The sequence below is a fragment of the Plectrocnemia conspersa genome, unplaced genomic scaffold, assembly GCF_051122295.1.
Source record: "Plectrocnemia conspersa isolate PC_06_02 unplaced genomic scaffold, ASM5112229v1 ptg000002l, whole genome shotgun sequence".
In the NCBI taxonomy this organism is placed as follows: domain Eukaryota; kingdom Metazoa; phylum Arthropoda; class Insecta; order Trichoptera; family Polycentropodidae; genus Plectrocnemia; species Plectrocnemia conspersa.
Genome location: NW_028277166.1, coordinates 22037675 through 22061079, shown reverse-complemented (window position 1 = coordinate 22061079; position 23405 = coordinate 22037675). Strand labels below are relative to the sequence as shown.

At 29.6% G+C, this 23405-nt stretch overlaps 1 protein-coding gene across 1 annotated transcript; it reads right to left on the bottom strand.

Annotated features, from left to right (window-relative positions):
* Window positions 1-202: 202 nt before the first annotated feature.
* Window positions 203-18038, bottom strand: tko (30S ribosomal protein S12 technical knockout). The gene is made up of 5 exons (XM_088181186.1): window positions 17989-18038; window positions 17833-17905; window positions 1271-1446; window positions 1037-1200; window positions 203-354 (listed from the first exon to the last, which is right to left on the bottom strand). Exons 2-5 carry the CDS (start codon window positions 17903-17905, stop codon window positions 273-275), a joined length of 495 nt encoding a protein of 164 aa, XP_088037312.1. The 5' UTR covers window positions 17989-18038; the 3' UTR covers window positions 203-272.
* Window positions 18039-23405: the final 5367 nt, after the last annotated feature.

Sequence of the window (23405 nt, the reverse complement as noted above, 5' to 3'; positions counted from 1 at the left end):
CGAGTGGCGTTTGAGTGCATTCGACGACAATGTGCGTTTGTTTGCCGTGTATAACAAATGTCATTCAAAGCTTTTTCACGGAACTGGAGATTTTTGGATAAAGATAGGCGCACACGCCATGATCGATGGGTAGCATAGGGTAGGCTATATGATAGATCAATTGTGGTTTAATTGTATCGGAAGTTAACTGATAGACAAGCGATACATTTAAGAGTTTATTAACTAAATTTCATTCCAATCTCAGGAAAATTAGAAATATAATAAAAGAGCAACTATGCTGGGGTTTTAACGACGTGCGGTAGATCATATGCTCCTCTGACGCATTTTATCTTCACACCTGGCGTGTCTTTCAATCTGAAAAAAAAATATAATATTTGAAATGTACATTTAAGTAAAACTGTAGCTTTTTATGTATTATACAATCCAGATAAAGCTATCGTCTTCATCGGTTGTGTGTTTTTATTTAACTCAAGCTCGGTGAACTCTTATAAACCATTAAAAGACAAAGCGAAATATTTGCAAGTAGAAGAAGGATTATCTATTTTATTAGAAATAGTGAGCAAAAGTGAATCTCAGAGATTAAGTTCAGCTATACATAAGTAGTGGTATTCAGAAAAAATAAAAGCTAGAATAGGTTTGACAATTTTTTTCATTTGACAAATTTTAGTATTTTTTGTATAATTAAATATGAAGCATTAAATTCATTATTATGGTTAAATTAAAATGCAAACATCTTGACGATGTTTATTGAAACAACAAACATATGGGTATGATATGATATGATTCGCATGGAAGCAGCAGAGGAAGGAATCATGTTCACGTGTGAGTGTCATGGTGAAATTTATTATTCTTTACAATTATATTCTAAAGACATATCCAAATACTATTTGAGACGATCTCACTGCCAAAACAAAGGTCTGGTAACTGATCACCAGAATAATAGATAATTTTTGGTTGATTTAGAAAAATAATATTGTCAAAATACAAGTTTTACTGCAGAGAGTTATATATGTAGTGTATTTCATTTATTACTTACTTTCCTCCTCTACAAAGGACGATACTGTGCTCTTGCAAATTATGTCCTTCTCCAGGCACGTAGGCTAACATTTCTTTGCCGTTCGAGAGTTTCACTAGTACACACTTTCTATTGGCAGAGTTGGGTTTCTTCGGCTTCTTTATTAAAGTCTTAAGAACGACGCCCTAGAATAATAATTATAAACGTGATTTATTTGTAAATAAACTAATAATAATATAGTTTTTACTGTCTTACTTTCAGGAACGGATTTCCACCCAAAGGCGATTTATTTGGACGATTCTTTATGTGTGGACCTTTAATATGCATTTGATATAGGGTGGAGGCTTCGCGTGTTAAGGAGTGCAAATTTCCACTGATACCACCAAAGCTTGTCAAAAGTGGACAAGATAAGTTCATAATTTTTGGTTTCACTGAAAAAAATCATATTTTTTTATATTAAAAATAAAAATATAGGCGGTTCTTTATATAATATATATTAATAAAACAATATAATTATTCCAATTATTTTTTTATATGGAAGGGAAAAAAAATTTTGGTTATAAAAAATGCCAAATATTTCGTTATATTTATATATGAATAACAATTTTCACATCAAAGAGTGAGTCCCGCATCTGGGAAACCGCTCTAGATGGACAAAATATTTTTTTTGCGTTGAAAAGTTGATGAATAACCATTCGACCACCAAATTGCCGTAAATCACATCTATGCCTTGTAAAGCCAAGATGAAAAATATGTCCTGCGGGAAAAAATCTCAAAGCGATCTTAAATATACAATTTATGCAACACTTACTATGTTATCCTTAGCGTAGGATTAGAATTTATTTATCAGTAGGAAACATATCGTCCTATAGTGATGAGAAAAATAAGTAATAAAAAAAGAAATGGTATAATTTATATTAATTTTGTTTTAAGGTCGAACCATATAAATTAGTGTGAAATATATGGTTAAAATATGATTAAAAATTATTCATTATTTTCTTAATATCGCTACTATATTATCGCATATTAAAACTTGTAAAATAAAAATATACATAAATATAAAAGAAAGCGTTTCATGAAAAATATACTGACGACTATTTTTTTGTCGATTCATTGCTATGCCAAAAAATATTTTTTAAAGGCATTATATATGATTATATTTGTAATTAAATGAATTGCAAGGAATATGCCGTATAATAATAATAATTTCACTAAATGGCAAATTGAGAATTATTTTCATGAGATATTTCATAAATTTTTACAAATATTTTTAAATGTTTTACAACCGCAACCGTTGCATAAGAAAGAACGAGCCCATGCCAGATGTTTGAAAATATGCATGCTTTCTTGAAATCTTTAAACAGATGTCGAAGTATTTTATTGGTAAAATTGTTTATGATTTTCTCAACTACACTTATCGACTCTTTAATTACTTTGGTAATCTAAGAACTACGTTAATAATCAGGGAAGAATAAAGCAGCAAATTTAAAAAGTCCATAAGGGCTTTCCAAAGAGCTACGCCATAAAATTTGCCTGTTAACTTAAATCTTGTTTCTTGACCCTTTCAACACCAGCGACTTTTTAGTGAGTTATTTCTCTTCATGCGTCAGTATCTCTTTCTAATAATAAAGATAAAATATTTATAATATAGTAGAATATTATTTATTGGTTAAAAAAAAATTTGTCTTAAAAAAATAATTTATTTAAATAAAATAATCAACAAGTGACTCACCGGTGAGTCGCTGGCGTTTAAGTGGTTAATAATCCAAAGAGATTTTTTTATCTCTATCTTGTTCAAAATAATAAAAATGTGAGGTATAAGCTCTGTAACTCATCCTGGCTTTTGTTTATCAATAATATAAAACTATCTACAATAATATTACAAATATTTTTTAATTTATCAAAAATGGAAACAAAAAATATTGAGAAATCAGAGTGCCTAGTAATACTGTAGTACAAAATAAATATTAGGTTTAATTTGCAGCCCAGAAGTTTGGATATCCCTGATATATGTATGTATGTGTTTATACTTATTTTATAGATTTAATTATACATAATATTTGTTGCGTTTTCTTACGCATAGCATTGTGATATATATTTAAATACTCTTTAATTGGGAACTCCCTTAAGCCTCGTGAATTGTTGAGGTCTAAACGACCTCGGATGAAACTTTTGGACATTAGCTATATGTCTTGCCTGGAGTCATAGCACAAGGACAAAATTATCTACGCACTTTAGAGAGAAGAGTTGCAAAATACGTAACATTGTTAATTAGCTGTCATTGCATTGTATTGCGTTGTTACATGACAACCGGATTGTTAATCAAAATTAACTGAATAATTTGCCTCTGGCACGTAAATTGTTAAAATTTCACGTCATAATGATTTAAATATCGATAACGTGTCACATTTACTTTTGAGTAAAATTCAAAGAAACAAATTTGTTCTTTTGATATTTTTTTCACTTGAGTTTGAATTTTACTGATCGTTGATGAATATGAAAATAGTTATACTAAAAATTGACAAGTCCAATTGTGTTTAAAGCCCAATTTATCAAAAAATAAATGCTTTTTATTTGATGAACTTCTTATAATTATTTTTTTAATGAATTAGTAAAGTTTGAGAGAAGTAAATAACGAAGTAATTCAATACCCAACGACTCAATTATCAACAAACCGTTAACAAGAGTCTTACAACGTCACGCGTTGACAATCGAATTTTTCAGCGAATCTTCGCATAGTACCGCCTTCAAATGACAACCTTTGATATTCCACGTTCTTTTCCCCATTTATACATCTTGTATAGCGCGGAACATTTCTATGACCCGTACCATTAATCACGAAATAAACAATTTTCACGAAACGCTTACAAATGGTCGCGCGTGCTCGGTGAGAAATTGTCCTTTTGGAAAGATAGCGCAAAAAGGAAATAGTGCCGCGCTGGTGACTAGGCAATATTAGCCGATCTTATCAACGCGAGCAAAAATAGATTATCCCGATTTATCATCCAGAACACCGGGGCTTATTCTTGCGAAAAGGCTGGTGTAAAAAATCAATTCCGGATCCAAAGTCACGCAGTATTCCGCGATGCGATAATCTCGTATAATGGATTCGCATCTTATTTATAGCCACTGTGGGGATTGAGAAAAAAATTAACTTCGGATGTGTGAGGTTTAAGGCTTGAGCTGGAGCTCGGGGGAGTTCGCCGAAAGCTCTCTCGAATCTAAGGTTTCTTATCTTAAGCACGTGCAGATTGGATTGAGAGAGTGCCCATAAAAATATTAAAATAAAAACTTATTTAAGCAAACTTTCTAGATAATGAATAGTTTTTTTAACATACTGTAAAGAGAGATAAGAATTTGGAGTGGCTGGTTGTGGTCGAAAATCGCAAAGAATAACAAGATAGTCACGTAACTGATTTTACATTAGTATTTAGTGGATTATCGAAAATTAAATTAAAGCGAATACTATTTCATCGTCTTTGAGATATAGAGAAAAATCTTTTTAAATGTTCATTTCAATTAAAATATAAAATTTCACTATTTAAAAACGATAAAATTATGATGATAAAGATTTATATAATTGAAATAAATATAAAGTATTTTAAATAATATGATACGAATAAAACTACCAATGTTCAAACTAATCAGTGTATGTAATATTCCATACAAACAAGTTAATATAGACTCACACACGCATACGTGCACACGACCAAAATATGTAGGGCTGGCACAAACCTATATAACGTTTTATTGTTATTATACATGTTTGTTAACTGTAGGAAAACGTCTAGTTTATTTTATGTGCCTGAAAGTTGGTGAATCTGAATGAATGTCTATCTCAGTCTATTTTAGAGTAAGCACATTTCTGCTTACTTTACTTAGTGTTTTTTTAGAGTTATTATTTATCGAGAATTTCTAGAGAAAAATGTCAAATCGAAAATAATTTTCTCGAGATATTACATAAAGCCTATTGTTGTTAAAAAGTAAATTTGTACGAATATGTTCAAATGTTTTACAACTGCTGCATTTTTTATACCGTTGCATAAAAAAGAATGGGTCCGTGCCAGATGTTTGAAAATATGCTTTCTTGGAAGCTTTTAATAGAGGTCTAAGTATTTTAATAAGGTAAAATTGTTTTTACAATTTTCTTAACTACTCTTGATTTGGTGTTCTAAGAATTATATTAATAATCAAACAAGAAAGAATCGTTTTGATAGGAAATCAGTATACAGGCGGCCCTCAACTTTCGGACTTTCAACTTTCGCACAATTCGCTATTTCGTACATTAAAAAAAAAAACAATTTAAAAAAAAAAAAAAATATAAACACGAGTGAGAAACGGAAAAACTTGTGTTGATACGAACAAAAATAAATCAAGGACTCATAAACTTCACACGATTCAAGACAAATATGGATATTATTAGACGTTCTGATAGCGGTGAATCTTTTGCTTCAATCGGACGTTCGTATGATACAAACAGGTCTACGATATGTTCAATTTTGCAAAATAAAAATATAATTAAGAAATATAAAGATATATTTCCGCAATCTTTAAAGATATGTTTAAAAAAAAACACAGCAAAAAAAACATGGATGAAATGGAAAATCTTTGTCATCGTGGATCGATGACCAACATCAAAAAGATGTCCCTCTGAGTATTTCAATTATTCAAGCAAAAGCTCTTAGTTTGCACAAAGATTGGAAGGATAGATTAAAAAAAGATTTTAACACGGTTTTTCAAGCAAGTAACGGTTGATTTTATAATTTTAAAATGAGGTATTCTTTTCATAATATTAAATTTACTGGAGAATCGGCTGATGCGGATAAAGATGCTGCAAAAGAATTTATTTCGTAATTATCCAAAATTATTGAAGATGGAGAATATTCCTCTAGCCAAATATTTAGTGTAGATGAGACAGGTTTATTTTGGAAAACTCTTTAACAATGAAAAATATGAATGAAGTCTTCCCGCATCTTGACAAATTTTTAAATATTATGGAAGATTGTGATCCCAATGGAGAACGCATTTCTCCAATGCGTAGGGCGATCAATAAAAACATAGCATGTTATAAAATACTATATGAAGAAAAGAAAAAAAATAGTAGAAAACAGTTAGCTCTTGATAACTTTTCAAAGGAAACACCTGCAAACCTTACTTAAACGTGTCTTAAACATATTATATTTACGTGATAAATAAATATTTTAAAATACACACAATTTCAATTTTTTTACTTCCCTCGACATTCGTACATTCAACATTCGCACACATTTTCAGGAACCAATTATGTGTGAAAGTCGAGGGCCGCCTGTATTGCAAAAATGTATGAAAGCTTTCCAAAGAGTTAAGACTCGTCTATGTGAGAGTACTCATTTCTACTTGGTTTTTTGGAATTTTGTCAATAAAACACTTTATAGTGAGAGGTGGTTATCATCTTTTTCTTGCCCTGAGCTTGTATTTTTATTGATTAATAGTAAATATATTATATATTATAGTCTTGCAATCATATTTGAAAAAAGCACGCGGCACACGTTCTAAAAGGGTTAATCGACTGCCCAATTCGCTAATAATATGCCCTGGGTTCGCCTTTCGTTTTTCCACGTTTACTGAATGGCTTGTTATTTTCAATTTGCGGTTGTCCCGCTGGAATCTGTGTGGTCATCCCAAATTGCAACTGCCATTGTCGCCGGTATTACGGACGTCCATTGTTGACCATTATATGTGGACACAATCACCTGAGACAACTCACTTCCCACATCTTTGCCAAGTTTTTCGGAATAACAGCGAATGTCAAAGATTCAAATTTAATAATAAACATAGACTAATTGTATTCAAAGACTGACCATCAATTAAGTCGACATTAATATATGAAGTCTTTCTATAAATATATATATATATCTTAGATTTAAATTTGCCGAGATTAATGAGACGCCCTAAAGAGTTGACTAATTGAATAAAACAATAGCTTTTATATGATAAATTAAGTGAAGAGTAATTAAGACACATTTTATATTCGCACAAAAACTTACCCGCAAAACGGTTAATTTATCCCGCAAGCGGTAAGAAAAGTTTGACAGTCCCGCTAGATTTTTTGCGGACAATCCTTTCTTGTCAGGGTGGCATTGTCCTTTTGTGTAAGCAAAAAATGGCACAGAAAGCGCTTGGGATGTATGCAAAAACGGACGACCGACATGTTGCAAAAATTAATACATGGTGTTATAAACGCGTTACGTCATCGTTGTCATTGTTTGAGGATTAAATCATACAAGATTCATCTGAAACATACTAATTGATTTTAATTTTGAAATAAAATTATTAAGAATTGAATTAGCCATTTTAACATATCTTTTGTATGTAACATACAACCCTTTAATAATTTAAAACAAACACTTTTAATTATATTTTTGACATTGATTAGGAATGTTAAAACATATAACTTTTGTTGTATGCTTATAAAAAAAATAGTAAAGAACTATTACTGTAATTAATTTAATTAGGTTACCTATGACAATATTCTTTATTAGTTGCTACTAAGATACATTTTTCTGATAAATTAAAATCTCTGATTTATTTCAAGCGAAATAATGCATATATATAGAAAATCCATTTTTTTTAGTTATTTACATACATATATTTTAGCTTTAAATTAAAGCAACATTTAATATGTTTTATAATTATTAACAATCACATTAAAACATATTTTTTATATCTCTATATATTTATAATAATTATAAAATGTTTTAAAAATTCTTGTAGAAAATTCATGAATTTCTGCTACATTTATATTTTTATTATTACTACATTATTATGCATGAAAATCTCTGTTTTTATATATTCTTTGTTGATTTTCCCCCCTGGAAAATTATACATTTCTCGGCGCAAACGAGCATAATTATATTTACCCGCACATACATACATACGCATATGCATTTTGGCCTCACTAATCCCGACAGGTGGAACTTAACAGTACACACACTGTCGGTAAATAAAAGGACATAAAAAAAACAGGGAAGCGACAAACACACATTGTGGAAATATGGAGAAATTCATATTTGTCCAATATTAACAGTGGACCACCACAATGGGGCGCACAATGCGCCGTAATGTTATGAAAAATGGTCCTGCGCATTATGCGATAATGAAAGGGTTGGTCAGCGTCCATTATCGCGATTGAATGGTGGCCTAGGTCCATCCAGAATCTGAGAGTCACCCTTGAGACGAGGAGCACAATGGCCTTGCTGCATGCAATCGCACATGACAGAATGCATCAGCGAATTTAGATGTCATGGAGTACACGACAATGGCCGCCGTGACCACTGGACGATGGTATCTCTGACATGGGAATCAAGATGGGCAGATGGTCTTGATCTTGATGATGCTTGTGCGATATGTAGAAACGGAAAAATTGGGGATTAAACGGGATTGGTTCGATCGAACTCCACCCTATCGGATTGAATCACCAATGACTGTGTGTGATTGGTTTATGAGTCATGCTGTTGCATAGGGGTTACATTTTAGGGATGAAACTTGAGTTTAAATTATTTATGGTCATGGTAGGAATTTAACTAATATTTTTTTAAATCATTTAAAATACATGTTTTTTTAAATATATATGTATAAAAAAGCAATATCACTAAAAATGTTTATTGTTATAATATACGAAAGCTGAAAAAAATATTATGAATCGATATTAAATTGAATTAATAATTATACACTAAATTAAAATTTGCATTAAAAGTATGGTTTCCATTTAAATGAAACATTTTTTAGGACTCAAAAATTAAATTCTTTATACAGAGTATCAAAAATTATACCCAAAGTTTTAATTGAAATAACTATTGTGAGAGAAAATCTATTTTATTTCTTAGTTAACTAACAACACAATAGTTGTCAATCTTAAAATAAAATTAGGTAAAGTATAAATGTCCCTTTATAAAATTAAACATTTAAACACAATTTAAAAATATCAGCGTAAAATAAGTATTTACATTGTAATTATTCCATTAAATTAATAATAAAAACTGGGGTTGATTTTTATTAATTTACTATTATAAATTGGCATTTACCTGAAATATATTATTCTAATCACATATTTCCAATATTTCTTAATTTTAGTAATACAATTTGGTGCTTGACTATTAAATGACATGAGTAACAAATTAAATTATATTTTTAAGGATATTCTTAGAGCATATTCTTTTCTGTATTAACTATACATTTTACATTTGAATTGAATTCGAATATAATAATGGGTTGTATATTAGAAAGCACATCAAAACCGAATTTGACCAATAGGAGAGCGCAAAAAAAACAATTATCTCTTCGCAGAAGTCAAAAATCCACGTCAAAAGCAATAAAATCGTGCCGTCGCCGTCGCAGTGGGAACGCTCGTTACCTTTTGACGTGAATTTTTGCCTTCTGAGAAGTGATAATTGTTTTTGTGCTCTCCTATTGACCAAAATTCGGTTTGAATATACTTTGATCCGTCTTCTTATATAAGAAGTCTATAGTAATATTGGTAAGGAAAGCTATCATATTTTTAAAACATAGTGTAATATCGAAATGCAGACAAACTATGGAGCAATATGTGAGATGCAATGTCTGTCTGTACTTATTCTTCCACATATTTATCCCTGAGAGATGAGTTAACTTAGTTTGTATTTTGGACTTGACCTAATAAAAGAAGTATAATAATTAGTTTTAGAACTTTCATTACGTTAGGTTTGGGTTTGAACAGCAAATGGACGTTTTGCAACTATCAAATTGAGTTTCATAGACATTTTAGAGTAGCTTATTAGCGCCTATTAATTAAATTATATTTTCGCTAGTTGAAATATATATCTACCGGTGAAAATGTATTTGGACTTTACTAGTGAAAATATAACTTTACCAATAAATACAAATTCACTATAACATTTATACGTCGGATGTAAATTAATAATGATAAGTATGTAAATATTTATATTACTGAAAAATTGAAATTATATAAGTTTATTAGCATCTGCCAGATAATTTATATTTTCACTGGTATAAAATATTTTTGGGATAGACTCAAGAGTGTTTTTTATAGTTTTTTTTTAGGAATAACCACATGCAACTGAATATATTATTTATTTTGCTGCATTTAATGCAGTTGTCAAATTACTAATAATACAATCTATAAAATTATTAAATTAATATAATTCAGCTGGAAATGTTGTTGATTTTTGTTATCCTATGTAGATAGAATAACGAAAATAGGTATTTGATCTCAATTTTCAGATCGAATACCTAAATTTACTGCTATTAATTTACGTTCGTTGAATATTTTCTTTCATGTCTAATATTTTTAAACGTTTAAAAAGCAATAGTCAATAATAATTTGCAAACAAATTATAACACAAACGGAGCCGCTTAAAAAAACTATCGCTTTGAATAATAAAGAAAGTGGGTGTTTTTGAAGGCAATGTTCCGCTCATTTTATTTATTGTATAATATGTACAAAAAAGCTAAAGGAACTTATACCTGAAATACATAAGTACATAGGTACATCGCAAATAACTGTAGTTTATTACATATTCATTATTTGAGTTCGGTTTTTTTTATACATATTTGCTTGCTATGATTTTTATTAATAATTAAAGATATCGTTACAATTTTGTAATAAAAATGTAATTTAATCTTATTTGACTATTCATTGATTTTTTGTCTATGAAATAACATTAACAATATATAGCTGGTTTCGATTTAACTGGACAGTTATATTTTTAAGCATGCACTCTGCTGGTGTGACTCCAAACCGAGTGAGTTCAATTTAGAATGCACTACAGTAGCGCACACAAGGCGAAATATTAATTTAACAGTTTTAGTACAAGCACAATAGTACTATAACCAAGGCAAAATGTATTTACATTCACTTTTGTTTCACAGTAATTGAAGTTTGGTTTGTTTTTAATAAAGCAAGCTTTGCTGAAACGCTCTGCAAATATTTTGCCACTGCAGTTAAAATCTAATTAAAAATTGAATGTAATCTTGCGCATTACAATTATTAGATATCAAGATAGAACTAAATAAAGTAATTAAACTTAAACCATTACCGATGTAAAGACGAAAAAAAACAATAGCAATAGATATATAGAATATATATATTATGAAACTGGAAAACGTATTCAATCTGACTTCGTCGGTTTCGCTCCTTTTGTTGAACTTTTCGAGCGTGCAATTAGAGAAAGCCTCCGAGCTTCGTCTTCTGACGAGAGACATCGTCTTCCAGAGGAAGGAAACTCTTCCAAGATATACCTCCGCCAAATTTATTCGCAACAACCCCGTTGGGTTTAATCACCTCGCATCTTTATCTAAACCATGGGCGAGAGTCCATTATCTCACCTTAATCAGTCGCGTTCCGATAATTGTTAATCAAAGCCGTCGTTTAACGGAACAATGCCTAACGGCTAACGATCCGGTTAACGGCCGTCCAAATCCGTTATGGAGACTGCTCTCATAATGGGATTTTGGGATTAGATTGAAATTATTCGCTGCATCGAAATCCTTTCGTCACAATGGATTTCGCGTACAGATATGATGACTAGTATGACTACGATTTAGGATTAAGGCTTATCTGGATTTGCTCCTTATAAAATTGAAAGCTTAAAAATAATGCGGCAAGGAGAAAAGGGGGCGAATCGATCGAATCGGGCTAATGTCTCCAGAGGCGTTTTTATTTGTTAATAAAAATGACAACAAAAAATATTAGGTAAGCTTATTGATATTCATTTAACTGATACGATGCTGGTTTGAAATACAATTTTAATATCAAATTAGTGGTTCTAGGAAAGTTCACCGACTGGCAAATTTATCAAATGAAAAATTCACCGACCCCGCAATTCGTCGAACGGAAAGTTCCCCGATTCTACAATTGATCGCCGATGATTTATTTATTAAAAATCATGAAACGTCAGTTAACGTATTTAATTTTTTGATTTGTCATTTTATCTGTCTAATTTTTTTAATGTTTCAAAACAAAAATATTTAAAGAAGCGATAAAGCTGTATTTGTCAGTTCGAGAGCTATCCATTGCATCATTATTCATAATTGAGAAAGAGATGGTAAGTTTACGCACTCACTATTAGCTCTAAAGCACACGATACGGATATACGTTCGATACACTTCAAATTAAATACGTTAATTTACGTTTTATGGTTTTAAATAAATAAATAATCGGCGAACTTTCAAGATACCGAAAAAAGCCTTTGACTTTCGTTTATTTAATCGTTATATTATGCTTATATTTGTTTCGCTGAATAATTTTTACAATATTTCATACCCAACCTTTTTATCCTCCGGGCCAAATACAGATGTTTGCTACGCAAGCCGCACAATAAACAAAAAAAAAACAAATGTATCCAACATATTCAAAATTGTTTATTTAAAAGTGTTTTTTTACGTTGAAAAAATCTCTTAGCTATTTTAAACAAATCAGCTTCCTGATTTGTTGCTCTTAATACATCATCAAGGTGTGAATCAGTAAGTCGATTTCTAGTACGTTCTTTGCATATTTAATCTTAGAATTTTATGATATGATTCACAAAGATACGTTGGGGCGAATAATGTGAGCATAATTTTGTAGCTTTGTATTTTTTATGTATCAGTTTTAAAAATTGAGCATACTCCTCTCTCTATTTTTTCTTTAAAAATTGCTTTCATATTCGTATTGTTTATAAGTTTGATGAATCAAATAGAGTTGCATAATCAAACCCCAAGGCTGCTAGTTGTTCAATATTTTCATTTCCATATGCTAGCAATTTTCTATAAGCAACAGACATTTCTTGATTTTCTCAAATCCTGGAATCTGGTGTTAAATTTCAATACCATTATGCTTAGCTTTTATTAGGGTTGGAAAATTATGCAGTTTGTATTTCTTCACGATTTATGTTTATTTTTTCTTCAAAAGCAAATAATTTATTCGCCATTTGCGAAATGTTTTTATTTTCACCCTGTAAACTACGATTGAGATCATTAATTTTTCTGTAATGTCACACAGAGAGGCTAAAAGACACCAACATACATCATGCTTCAGTTCTCTGTATATTTTATTGTTATAATATAAAAACAAAATAATTTCTTGCCATAAAAAAAATCGCTCCAGGAATTTCCCTCTGCTTAGCCATCGCACCAAAATATGTAAAATAACATCGTCCATTCCTTCAAAAATAATTTAAAATTTTCTGTGTTTCAGTTCTTGTGCTCGGATATAATTCACTATATTTATGACGGTTTTCATCACAGCATCGACTTCGCAGATACGTGCTGCCAAATTTTCTTGAGAAAGAGGTTTGATAAATTGTATTTCTTCTTTGATAGCGAAATAAATCCCTTTTTAGATCCGATCATAGAATGATATCTACGATTTTTTTATAGAAATATTATTTCCCCCCAGAAAATGACTGTGCATTTGGTTTGATTTTTCTTAAATTAAAAAAACAAAAATTTTTTTTTAAATTAAATTCTGTTGAGAGTATCTGAAATGTCGGAAATTGAATCTAAAACCAGACTAAGATATTTACCAATACTGCAATTCTTTAATGATGCGTTAAAAATGTATTTTGCAATATCTTCAATGCGTCTAGCGCAGGAAGAATCAGAAAGCTGCATTTTATTAATTTCCGATAATATTTTATTTTTATTGCTAAATTTATCAAAGAACATTTTGGACGCATTAAAAAAACATTCCTTTACAATTTATTTGATGCTTTTGTCACTGCTACATTTTGACAGACAAAAAAATTGAGATGTCTGGAAATATTTGTTCCGCTTGCTCGGTGTGGAGTAACTCGAGTAATATTTTATTTGTAAAATTAAAATAGAGCAATAATAATAAACTTATTATAAAGCGGTATCGTTTTTCATATAAAATTTATAGCAATCGTTTAAAAATACTGCTAGAAATAGATTTTGGCACGTTTGGGATTAAACTTTCCGAAATGATTAAAGCAAGTAATTAAGGTGCTTTTATACCCTTGGAGTGAGAGACGTGAGAAATATGTGAAGGAAAATTGCCCACTGGCATTATTAGTTCCACGGAATTCGGCGATAAAAGCTAGATGGATTAGCGAAGCCTGGGGTGGTCGAAGGGGATGGATTCGAGTCTCACGGAAGACGCAAAGCTCTAGGGGGCTATACGCCGATGGATGTAAGAGGCATGCAGCTTCGAGATTGATTGATGGTTTGAGGGCATCCGCGGGGATCAGATGAACTCCTCTATTTACGATGAAGTACTGAGGAAGAAAAATAATTGTGGCGACAAGCTTTCAACGTTTGTCCGTGATGGGATTTGGGAAATTCACGGAATTGTCACGGTGTGCACATTCTGGCACACGCTGGCCAACAATAACGCGTGCTGACGGTGCACTTAAAAATAATATGGGATTAACATTTCAACAGGGACCGAAAAGTGTTGGTTTATCTGCTCTTGCAGATCGAGATAGTGTAATATTGAACATCTGCCGGATGCTGGCGCGTGGCGAGGCTCGTATCAGATTGACACATTTCGGGAAATGGATAATGTTAACGACGATGACAAAATAATACATATCTATATAAAAAACAAACATTTTAAATACTACACGAGTCAACATTTTCCCTGTCTTGTCTGTAGTAAGAAAAATTTAATTAGTCTTATTGTGCTCAACTATAATATTGAATCATTACATTCCCATTTCATTGCAATAGAAACATTAGCCAGTATCTCACGTAGGACTTTAATATATATATATATATATATATATATATATATATATATATATATATATATATATATATATATATATATATATATATATATATATATATATATATATATATATATATATATATATAAATAGACCACTCAGCATTTTATATGTACCACGAGAGTTTCGCTTAAGGTATTCTACATATAAGAGCTTTTAAAAAGTAAAAATCTTTGATTTTGTGTGATGGATGGTGGGCTTATGATGTTTAACGCTTCTTATAAAGTTTTGTTAGATGCATTAGGAAAAAAAAACAAAAAAGTATTTGTGATCTTTCCAATTACATGAGCTTTCTATATTATGACTAAATGTTCAGGAAAAATTACCAGTTAAAGAACCATTTTCGTCTACGAAAACATAGAGTAGATATTACTATATTTTTACATCATAAATTATTCGAATGCCAGCACAATAGCACTATGACTAATATCTGATACACTCGGGTTAGTATTACATATGAACTTTAGTATTTTATTTTAAACTTCTATCTTTTCTGGGTAATCAAAATTAGTGATTGATATATAATTATAAATGTGATTGATCATCTCAGATTAACATGCAAATCACAATTGTATCACCTATGTTTTTTTTTAATATTTAGAAATTTAGAAAAAATACAGAAATGCTTTCATACTTTAGAAGCTGTTTGAATATTTTAAATTTTACTGTTCGATAGTTATATTTTTATATGATATTTTATGTGTTAAAATAGTTCATTGTACATATAGTGTTCGATCACCTCGCTTGAATTTAATTATGTCTGTGAGATTAGGAAAATCTAGGAAAACCTAATCTTTGATGAATTAACATAATTATAAAGTAACTACTAATTTCCATACCCCAGATACGATATAAATTAAAAAACAAATGGTGAGGAAACAGATGTGTACAACTGGTCTATTGTGCTAGTTATATTGAATATACAGAAATAAATATAAAACCGAAGTACTTTTTATATGAGGTTATCTTATGAACAATACTGCCAAGGCAAAAAACTTTCTAAGTAACTTAAAAGTAAGAGAACCATTGTAATGGGCACGGCAGCATTAAAATAAAAAGTACCATAAATACTTAAGTTAAATCAAAGCCCGTGCTATTGATGAATAAACATATTTATTATTTTCCCTTATAACACATACGATAGTAGCTAGAAAAAAATACTTGTATGTATTATGCCATAAACTGCTCATAAAATAAAATTCAAGTCATTGTTATATATGCATTGTTATAACGGGGACGATTGCCTTTTGACAAATGTATCTATACATAGGTATATTTATCTCAAAAACATTAAAATTGATTTTTTAAATCATAGGCACAAATAATTCCAAAGGAAAGTAATTTTTTACAATACATAGAATGAGATCGAAACGAGCTTTATTTTATCTAGTTTATTTATTATTATTTTACGTTTTACTGTAGCTTCAACTGTCTAACTTGTACTTTTTTCTATTCAACTACCGTGTCCATTTAAATGACGATATTACAATAAATCATCATTTAGATTTTCAGAAGCACATTGTCGTAAGTGAAGATTACAGAGCTCTTCAGAAATCGCAATTAAATAAAAGGGATAGTCTGGAAATAATGAATGAATTCCAACCGTGCAATTGGAATTTTTAATTGCAGTTTCTGAAGAACAGTGTAATTTTCACTGACGTCAATGTTCTTCCAGAGAAGCGAGTTTGATAATTAAACTTTATTTTGGTGTTACTATTATTTTCGATTGCAGTAATAGTTGATATATTAAAATTAAAAGTATACTATATATATAGTACATAAAATCTTTATTATATACAATATACAAAACAAGCAAAATAGTCGAAAATTGCATTAATCAATTTATATCCAAATATTACATTAGCTTAAAGAACATTGATTTGTTTTTGTAATCAATAAATTTGTTTTAATTGTGTATTTAGATTTTTAACTTATACATATTTAAGCAAACTTTGTTGAATAAAAGTAGATACATATTCAAAAAATAAATAAGTTATAAGCTAGAACATCTTGCAATTAAGCATTATTATGTTTATTTTGTTCAAACAGATCATCGAAAAGAATGTATTTACAAAACAATAGATAAAGATCTACGTGAAAAATAGACTAAGTCTAGTAAAATTTAACGAAATACAAAATTAGTTAAAAATAATAGGAAATTTGAATATATATGTAGTTTACTATTCATACTTAAATAAATAGTTTAAATTATTATACAGTTTTATTAACCTTTTTTTTGTATATAGAATGGTCTTTCTAAAAGAAAATATTCTATTACATATCAAATAGTTGATTATTATATTAGTCATTCATTTTATCATTAAAATAAGCAAATAGTTGAATAATCATTAATACAAAGTTACTACGTAACATAATATTATACATGATACTTCGCAATATAATGTTTATAGATCATTAAAATTGTAATAGTTTATCAGTTATTTAAAACTTAAAGGATTTATTGGTAATACATTAGGAATATTGCGTTTATCTAAGATAGTTAGCAATCAACTAATTCAAAACAGGAAAATTACTGACCACGAAGATAACCTTATATAATATTAAACGTCACTACTAAATTTCTGTATTACAATAATGCATGATTTAATATATTATTAAACGTTTAATACTTATAACACGAACACTTTTCATATTGCATATTTTATATATCCGGTAGATTAAGTATATAAAAAAAAATATTAAAAAAAAAATTTTGTGTTAAATATTGTATAACATTTTTCTTAATATTTATAAAAATGCTTTTTTGATGCAAATTAATTATTATTGTGAAATTAAATCACTATCATGTAGTTTTTCAGTACTAAATATTAGCAAATTTAGTACTGAAAAACTACTACCAGGACAATAATATTACATATTTAAATTATATGTAATTTTTAAGCTATCTATAAGATAACCGTTCATACGGTATACTTTATATCCAAATTTGAGAATAATTTCAAAATGCTTATATTTAAGCTGAATGTAAATAGAATGCATTTTATATTGTTTTTATAATATATTAATGTGAATCAATGTATTTTTAATACATACCGAATCCATTTTGCTTCAAAATATTTGATGTTGTTGAAGCAAGAAGAGAAACGCTTTTTCTTAATATATTCATCTATAAGATTATAAATAATGTGTTTTTAATACATATTCTTTGTTAAAAAAGCATTATATATTACAATTTATCAATTTTCTTACCTTGTCATATGAAGAACGATGCACAAATTTTAAGGTTATCTGTCAAACGCAACTACGATAACACAGTGCACTGTATTACCGACGTTACTCTTCATAAAAATATTTATGGATTTGCTGACCAACAGATGTCTCTAAATAAAAATATTTATATTCAACAAAAAAAAATATAAAAAAATTATATTTATTACTTTATGCTAATAAAAGTGTCATATAAATTTATTGAATATTTAAAATAAATGCATTAACCTTGATTATGCATATGGTTTCTTGTTTTTATATTGCGTATTTTTTTATTATATATAATATATATCATTTAAAATTCTTTAATGTTAAATTGAGGACAAGCCGACATATTCCTAGAATTATGGTAATTAATTGTATTAATTTTAGTTATTATAATAAATATTTTTTATTATGGTGTCAAAAATATCAATAAGTTTATCAACAAATTGGTCATGACGTCATCATTGTTTGATACAACTTTCTATCGAATTCTTTTAAAATTATCTGTCATGTTATTGGATGCAAATTCTAGCTAATATTTGTTCAATTGTCTAGAAATTATATGTATAATTTGATTCAAAGTGCGCTTTTGCATTTGTGACGTACTTCCTGTTAAACTTTTTTGGGATAAATAAAAATTTCAAATGCAAAAATTCATATCCGCTCTTAAACCGTAACTTCCTGTCAAACACAAGTGAGCTATGGACCCGACTATGCATATTAATATCGACCATGTAGTTGTAGTAAACGTATAACAAAATAATTTTTAAACCTACTATATGTCATTATATTTTTAATAATAGTCCATTTTTTATAGTAAAGTTTGTCATATCTCTGCTGACAACCTGTTTACAGCTCTTTATAACCAAAACATCTGCTACTGTTATTGTTTGCTCAGTCTAACGTAGATCTTTCACCGTTTATTAACATATTTAGTACTAGGGGTGGTGGGGGAAATGCTCACCCGGCCGTAACAAACTGGGTGCCCACCCGAAGGGTTGGACTCGATTACCGGTAGCGGCAGTGGTGCACGGAATGGATTCCATGAATTTATACTTCATACCCCTCCATGCTGCTCATCTCTTCTACGAGTCACATGACCAAATAAGTAAAAAATTCTTTGCATACATGGTTGAAAGTTTGTCATTTATTATTATTTTTATTGGCAAATACGATAGAATCTGATCCCAATTTGAATCAATGCTTGGCTCTACCTCCTACTTGGGCTGTTGTGGCGACAATCACGGTCGGATTTACCGCCACAAAGCTATTGAATGTTTTCGACATCTCTGACCTTTTAGAGATGGTAAAGCAAAGGTTATCTGAATTCTAGACTCTCGACATGGTTTGTAGAAATTCGACGAGTAGGAGTACAGAATCTTGTACTTTTTCTTCACAGCTCTTAAGCACCTGCCAATGAGTGTATGAATGCAAATATTGCATAATATATAATATTATCTTGCTGGGAATATCAATGCAACTTTTTTGTAATAATCGCAAGAAAAAATTTGTGCATAACTAAACTAAACAATTATTCATAAGATGTCCAATTCGCTCAAAATAAGAATAAAATAGAATTCCAATTCCTTTTAACTAAAAACCTAGCTAGTTAATAACATTCACACAGTAGTTGTTTTAACTATTTTTAAGACAATAATCAAGAAAGCAGCGCGAAAAATTATATTTTGCATATTTTAAAATTATTTTTGGTTAACTCTAAAATTTATTGCAGTTTTTTAATAAATTTTTAATGTTACATTTGTAATATTAATTTAATTAAAAAATATTAACATTGTCTTGTATTTTCAATGTATTTTCGCGTGTTGCTTTATAGACTCTTTAGTACGAGTTTCGTTTATGCTTTTGTAAAATATATTGTCTAGTTTTAGTGTTGCTGTTGAACTTTAATAGTATATGCATTCGAGTAACTTACAATGTATATATCGATAAGCTGTGGTAATATAAAGTATTTGGAACTAACTTGTACGGTACTTGTACTAATCACACGCTTACTTTATTACAAATTATAATGTTTTTAGATTATTTTTAGGTTAACAGTCTTATATTGGAAGTCTTTAGGTCATATAAAAGATCGAGATTTAAGGTGACTGCTTGACTGATCAAGGGCTGACGATCGAAGTGGAAACAGTTGCTTTTTCTGGACGACTTGTCGTCTGTGTCGATTTAGCGAAGCTGCACTTGGATTCTGTCCAAGTGGAGATGCGGATGAGAGTACTGAATGTTATGTCCTATGGCAGCGTTACGTTTTATATACGATCGGGGAAATGGGAGGAGATAAACGTACATAATATTCATTGATCCCTTGACTAATCGGGATGATTAGGAGTGGAACTGAAATTTTTGGTTTTGTCTGACCAATTCTAGTCATTGGAGCAAGTACTTCAACGAATAAAATTATATATTTTGGTGTATGCATCTTTGGATTGCATTTAAGAGTGCAGATTCTTTCGTTAGTTGTGTCAAAACGATATATTACAGCGCGATTGTGGTTAAATCCGACAAACTTAATATAATTTATCATTTTTTTCTTGCGCCCCGAAGTTTCGACATTGTGAATACAATGTGTAATTATTAGTAAATTTATATATATTATATTATAATGTGATATGAATAAGGCGTACGTGGGAATGGGTAGGCATTTCTCATGCCCTAGGCATAATAAAAATATCTTCTCATATTGTCCTTCATAATTAAACCGTGGGATTGAAATTAAAAATAATTGATTGTCTGATTGGATTTGCTTGATTAATACATATCTATATATATATATATTTTTTTCAACTTTCATTTTCAAATTAAAATACAAGTTTACAATGCATATTAGCTGAAAGTGTTTTATTTATGAGAATATGTTGATGTTTATAATAAATCTATGACATACTTTTATTATAGCTAGTTTAAACTGGATGCAAATCTCTATTATAAAATGTTGTTTGTTTATGAACAATTATTATGTTTATTTAAATTTTAGAAAAAAAAATATTGAGCTTTAGAACTCTCTAGTCGAAAATATTTTGCAACTTTCGCTAATGCTAATATGAACAGGTTTATAAATTAAGATATTGTTCGAAATTATTTACCAGAGTTGTTTTATGGAAATGCTTCAAACTAGTTAATATTTTTGTTTATGTTTATCTTGTAAACTTTATATTTTCCTAACATATATGGGAGACTTTCAATAGATTATTATATAATAATATATAAATAGTATATTGGATAATTCAAAATTTCCCTGGTAATGATGGATTCCCCGTTAAAAAAAATGTGCTTACCGAATATGAGGGATTCCCCGACCTTCATGTGTTATAGTAGTAATAAGAATATAATCTTGTGTAATTGATTTAGAAAAAAATGTAAGCGTGAAGAAATATATGAGGAAAATTATGAACTAGTAAACAATGAAAAAATAAAAATACTTGCATATTTTAAATATAACCGCAGATCCTGGTGTTGAAAAAGTACCATTGTTAATCATTCTATTAATAAATTAAATACACAGTCATGAAAACATTACAAATACATGTAATACAAAACAGAATATGTGGCAGTCATAACAAATGTTGTAGTCACATTTTGACACTGACTCATTAAATATTGTTATTCAGGAACACATTTTGTTTACTACGTACTTTAACGCACAGATTCACAACCGATTTAGGTTCTTTTTTCTGTACTAATACCAGAAAAAGACCAAAATTGTTTTTAGCTACATTTTATATGAGATAATTTAAATACTTCATGGGATATAAAATTTTATATTTCTAGAATAACTTGTTTTGATGTGCATAGAACTATTTTTTCCTTAGGAAAATCTTCGGAAGTAATGATGCAATCAAAATATGTTACAATTTCAACATTAGAAAATAATGTGTTACTATATATATTATAGAGTCATGATTGATTATGATATACTTTAGTTATAATTCCACAAAGATGATACTAATACCGTGATACAGACATTTTATAAACAATCTTTTGTAATATTATATTAATATTTATGCACCTATATTTTATCTTATTTGACTTTGATAAATTTTACAAAGTTTGTGATATGTTACGTTTGTGTTATTAAAATTTTAAACTAAATTAATTTTATTATTTTACCGAATGTTTAGATATTTATCTGCTATAACAATCCAAACAGTTTTCACGTTAGAGGCAGTTCAGTAACTAATGCATCTATTTATTCACTTTCAATTGCGCTGTAATGTATTCTCCAGTGTATTTGCTTGCTCCACTTTCAATTGACTAGTAAATCAGAGGAGTTGTTGTAGCAATAATGTATTTTACAGTGCCCTTTCCACCCATTAATAATTATGTCTGAATAGAAAATCGACATTTAACAATATCATATTACTTTTCCAGAAAACTGTTATAATATGTAAAATTATATAGCGAGATGGAAGTGTATATTATGAACGATTTTTTTATAGTATAATCTATTCAAATTTATTTTCTCATATATTATTTAATAGAAAACGAGCAATTTGTCGCATATTTTTGGTCTAGTTCGTTTTTCAACATTGTTATTAATATCAAGGAAAATTTTTAACGTAGCTTCAGAGTCACAAATTGCTAAATCAACGTCCATAGTAATGCTGGTAGTAGAAACATCACGTTAATAAAGCAAAACACTATCAGTTTGTCTAGCAATATCTTCGTCTTTTTTGCAATCGAAAATTGAAGTAAATATTTGTTTATATTGTCTTATAAAAATATTAATTTATTATACATTGCTCGATAACCTACAATTTGTAGGTGAAATATCATTAGTGAATAATGTTATTGTTGTAAAATAAGCTATAAATAGTGGGGGCCGATATGTGTCACACAGATGAATAATAACAGAATTCCAATAGTGTGGCGAGTCGGCGCGATAAGGGATGACTTATCAACTAAATTTCCCATAAGTCGTCCAAATATCCGAATTACGTTCCCAAAAATCCATGCTAAAAGAAATAAATAAAAACGCTAAATATCGACAACGTTTGCGATAAAGGCGTTAGGCAGAGCACGTGTCACTCTAACAATTTAATGACAATGCCAGTTCTGTACGATACATTAGTTATCCTTCTTGAATATAGCACCATTGTCAAGAATTTGTAGTATTTAAAGAAAATTCTCACAGAATACTCTACAGTCTACAAGAAGAAATGCGGTTCAACTCCGTATTTGTATAATTTATTGTTTAATATTGCATATATTACGACCGAATATGGTTCTCCGAGCAGTGGCGGAGAAGCTGGTGGAGGGATGATGTCCAGTGGATGGTCCTCGGAGGTCTTGTAGTTGTGGCATCTCCAGTGTAGTCGTGGTTCGTTCCTTTCTGTTACGGCGATCGTTTTGGGGAGTCACTCTCACCGTATGGTCCACCGTCTATCGTCTCAGGCTGT

Excerpts from the sequence above, each read along its gene's own strand:
- tko (XM_088181186.1), bottom strand. The coding sequence starts at position 17,905 with ATGAATATATTAAGAAAAAGCGTTTCTCTTCTTGCTTCAACAACATCA. Across the intron at positions 1,447-17,832 it reads TTTGAAGCAAAATGGATTCG|TGAAACCAAAAATTATGAAC; the intron begins GTATGTATTAAA and ends GATTTTTTTCAG. Across the intron at positions 355-1,036 it reads GTCCTTTGTAGAGGAGGAAA|ATTGAAAGACACGCCAGGTG; the intron begins GTAAGTAATAAA and ends TTTTTTTTTCAG.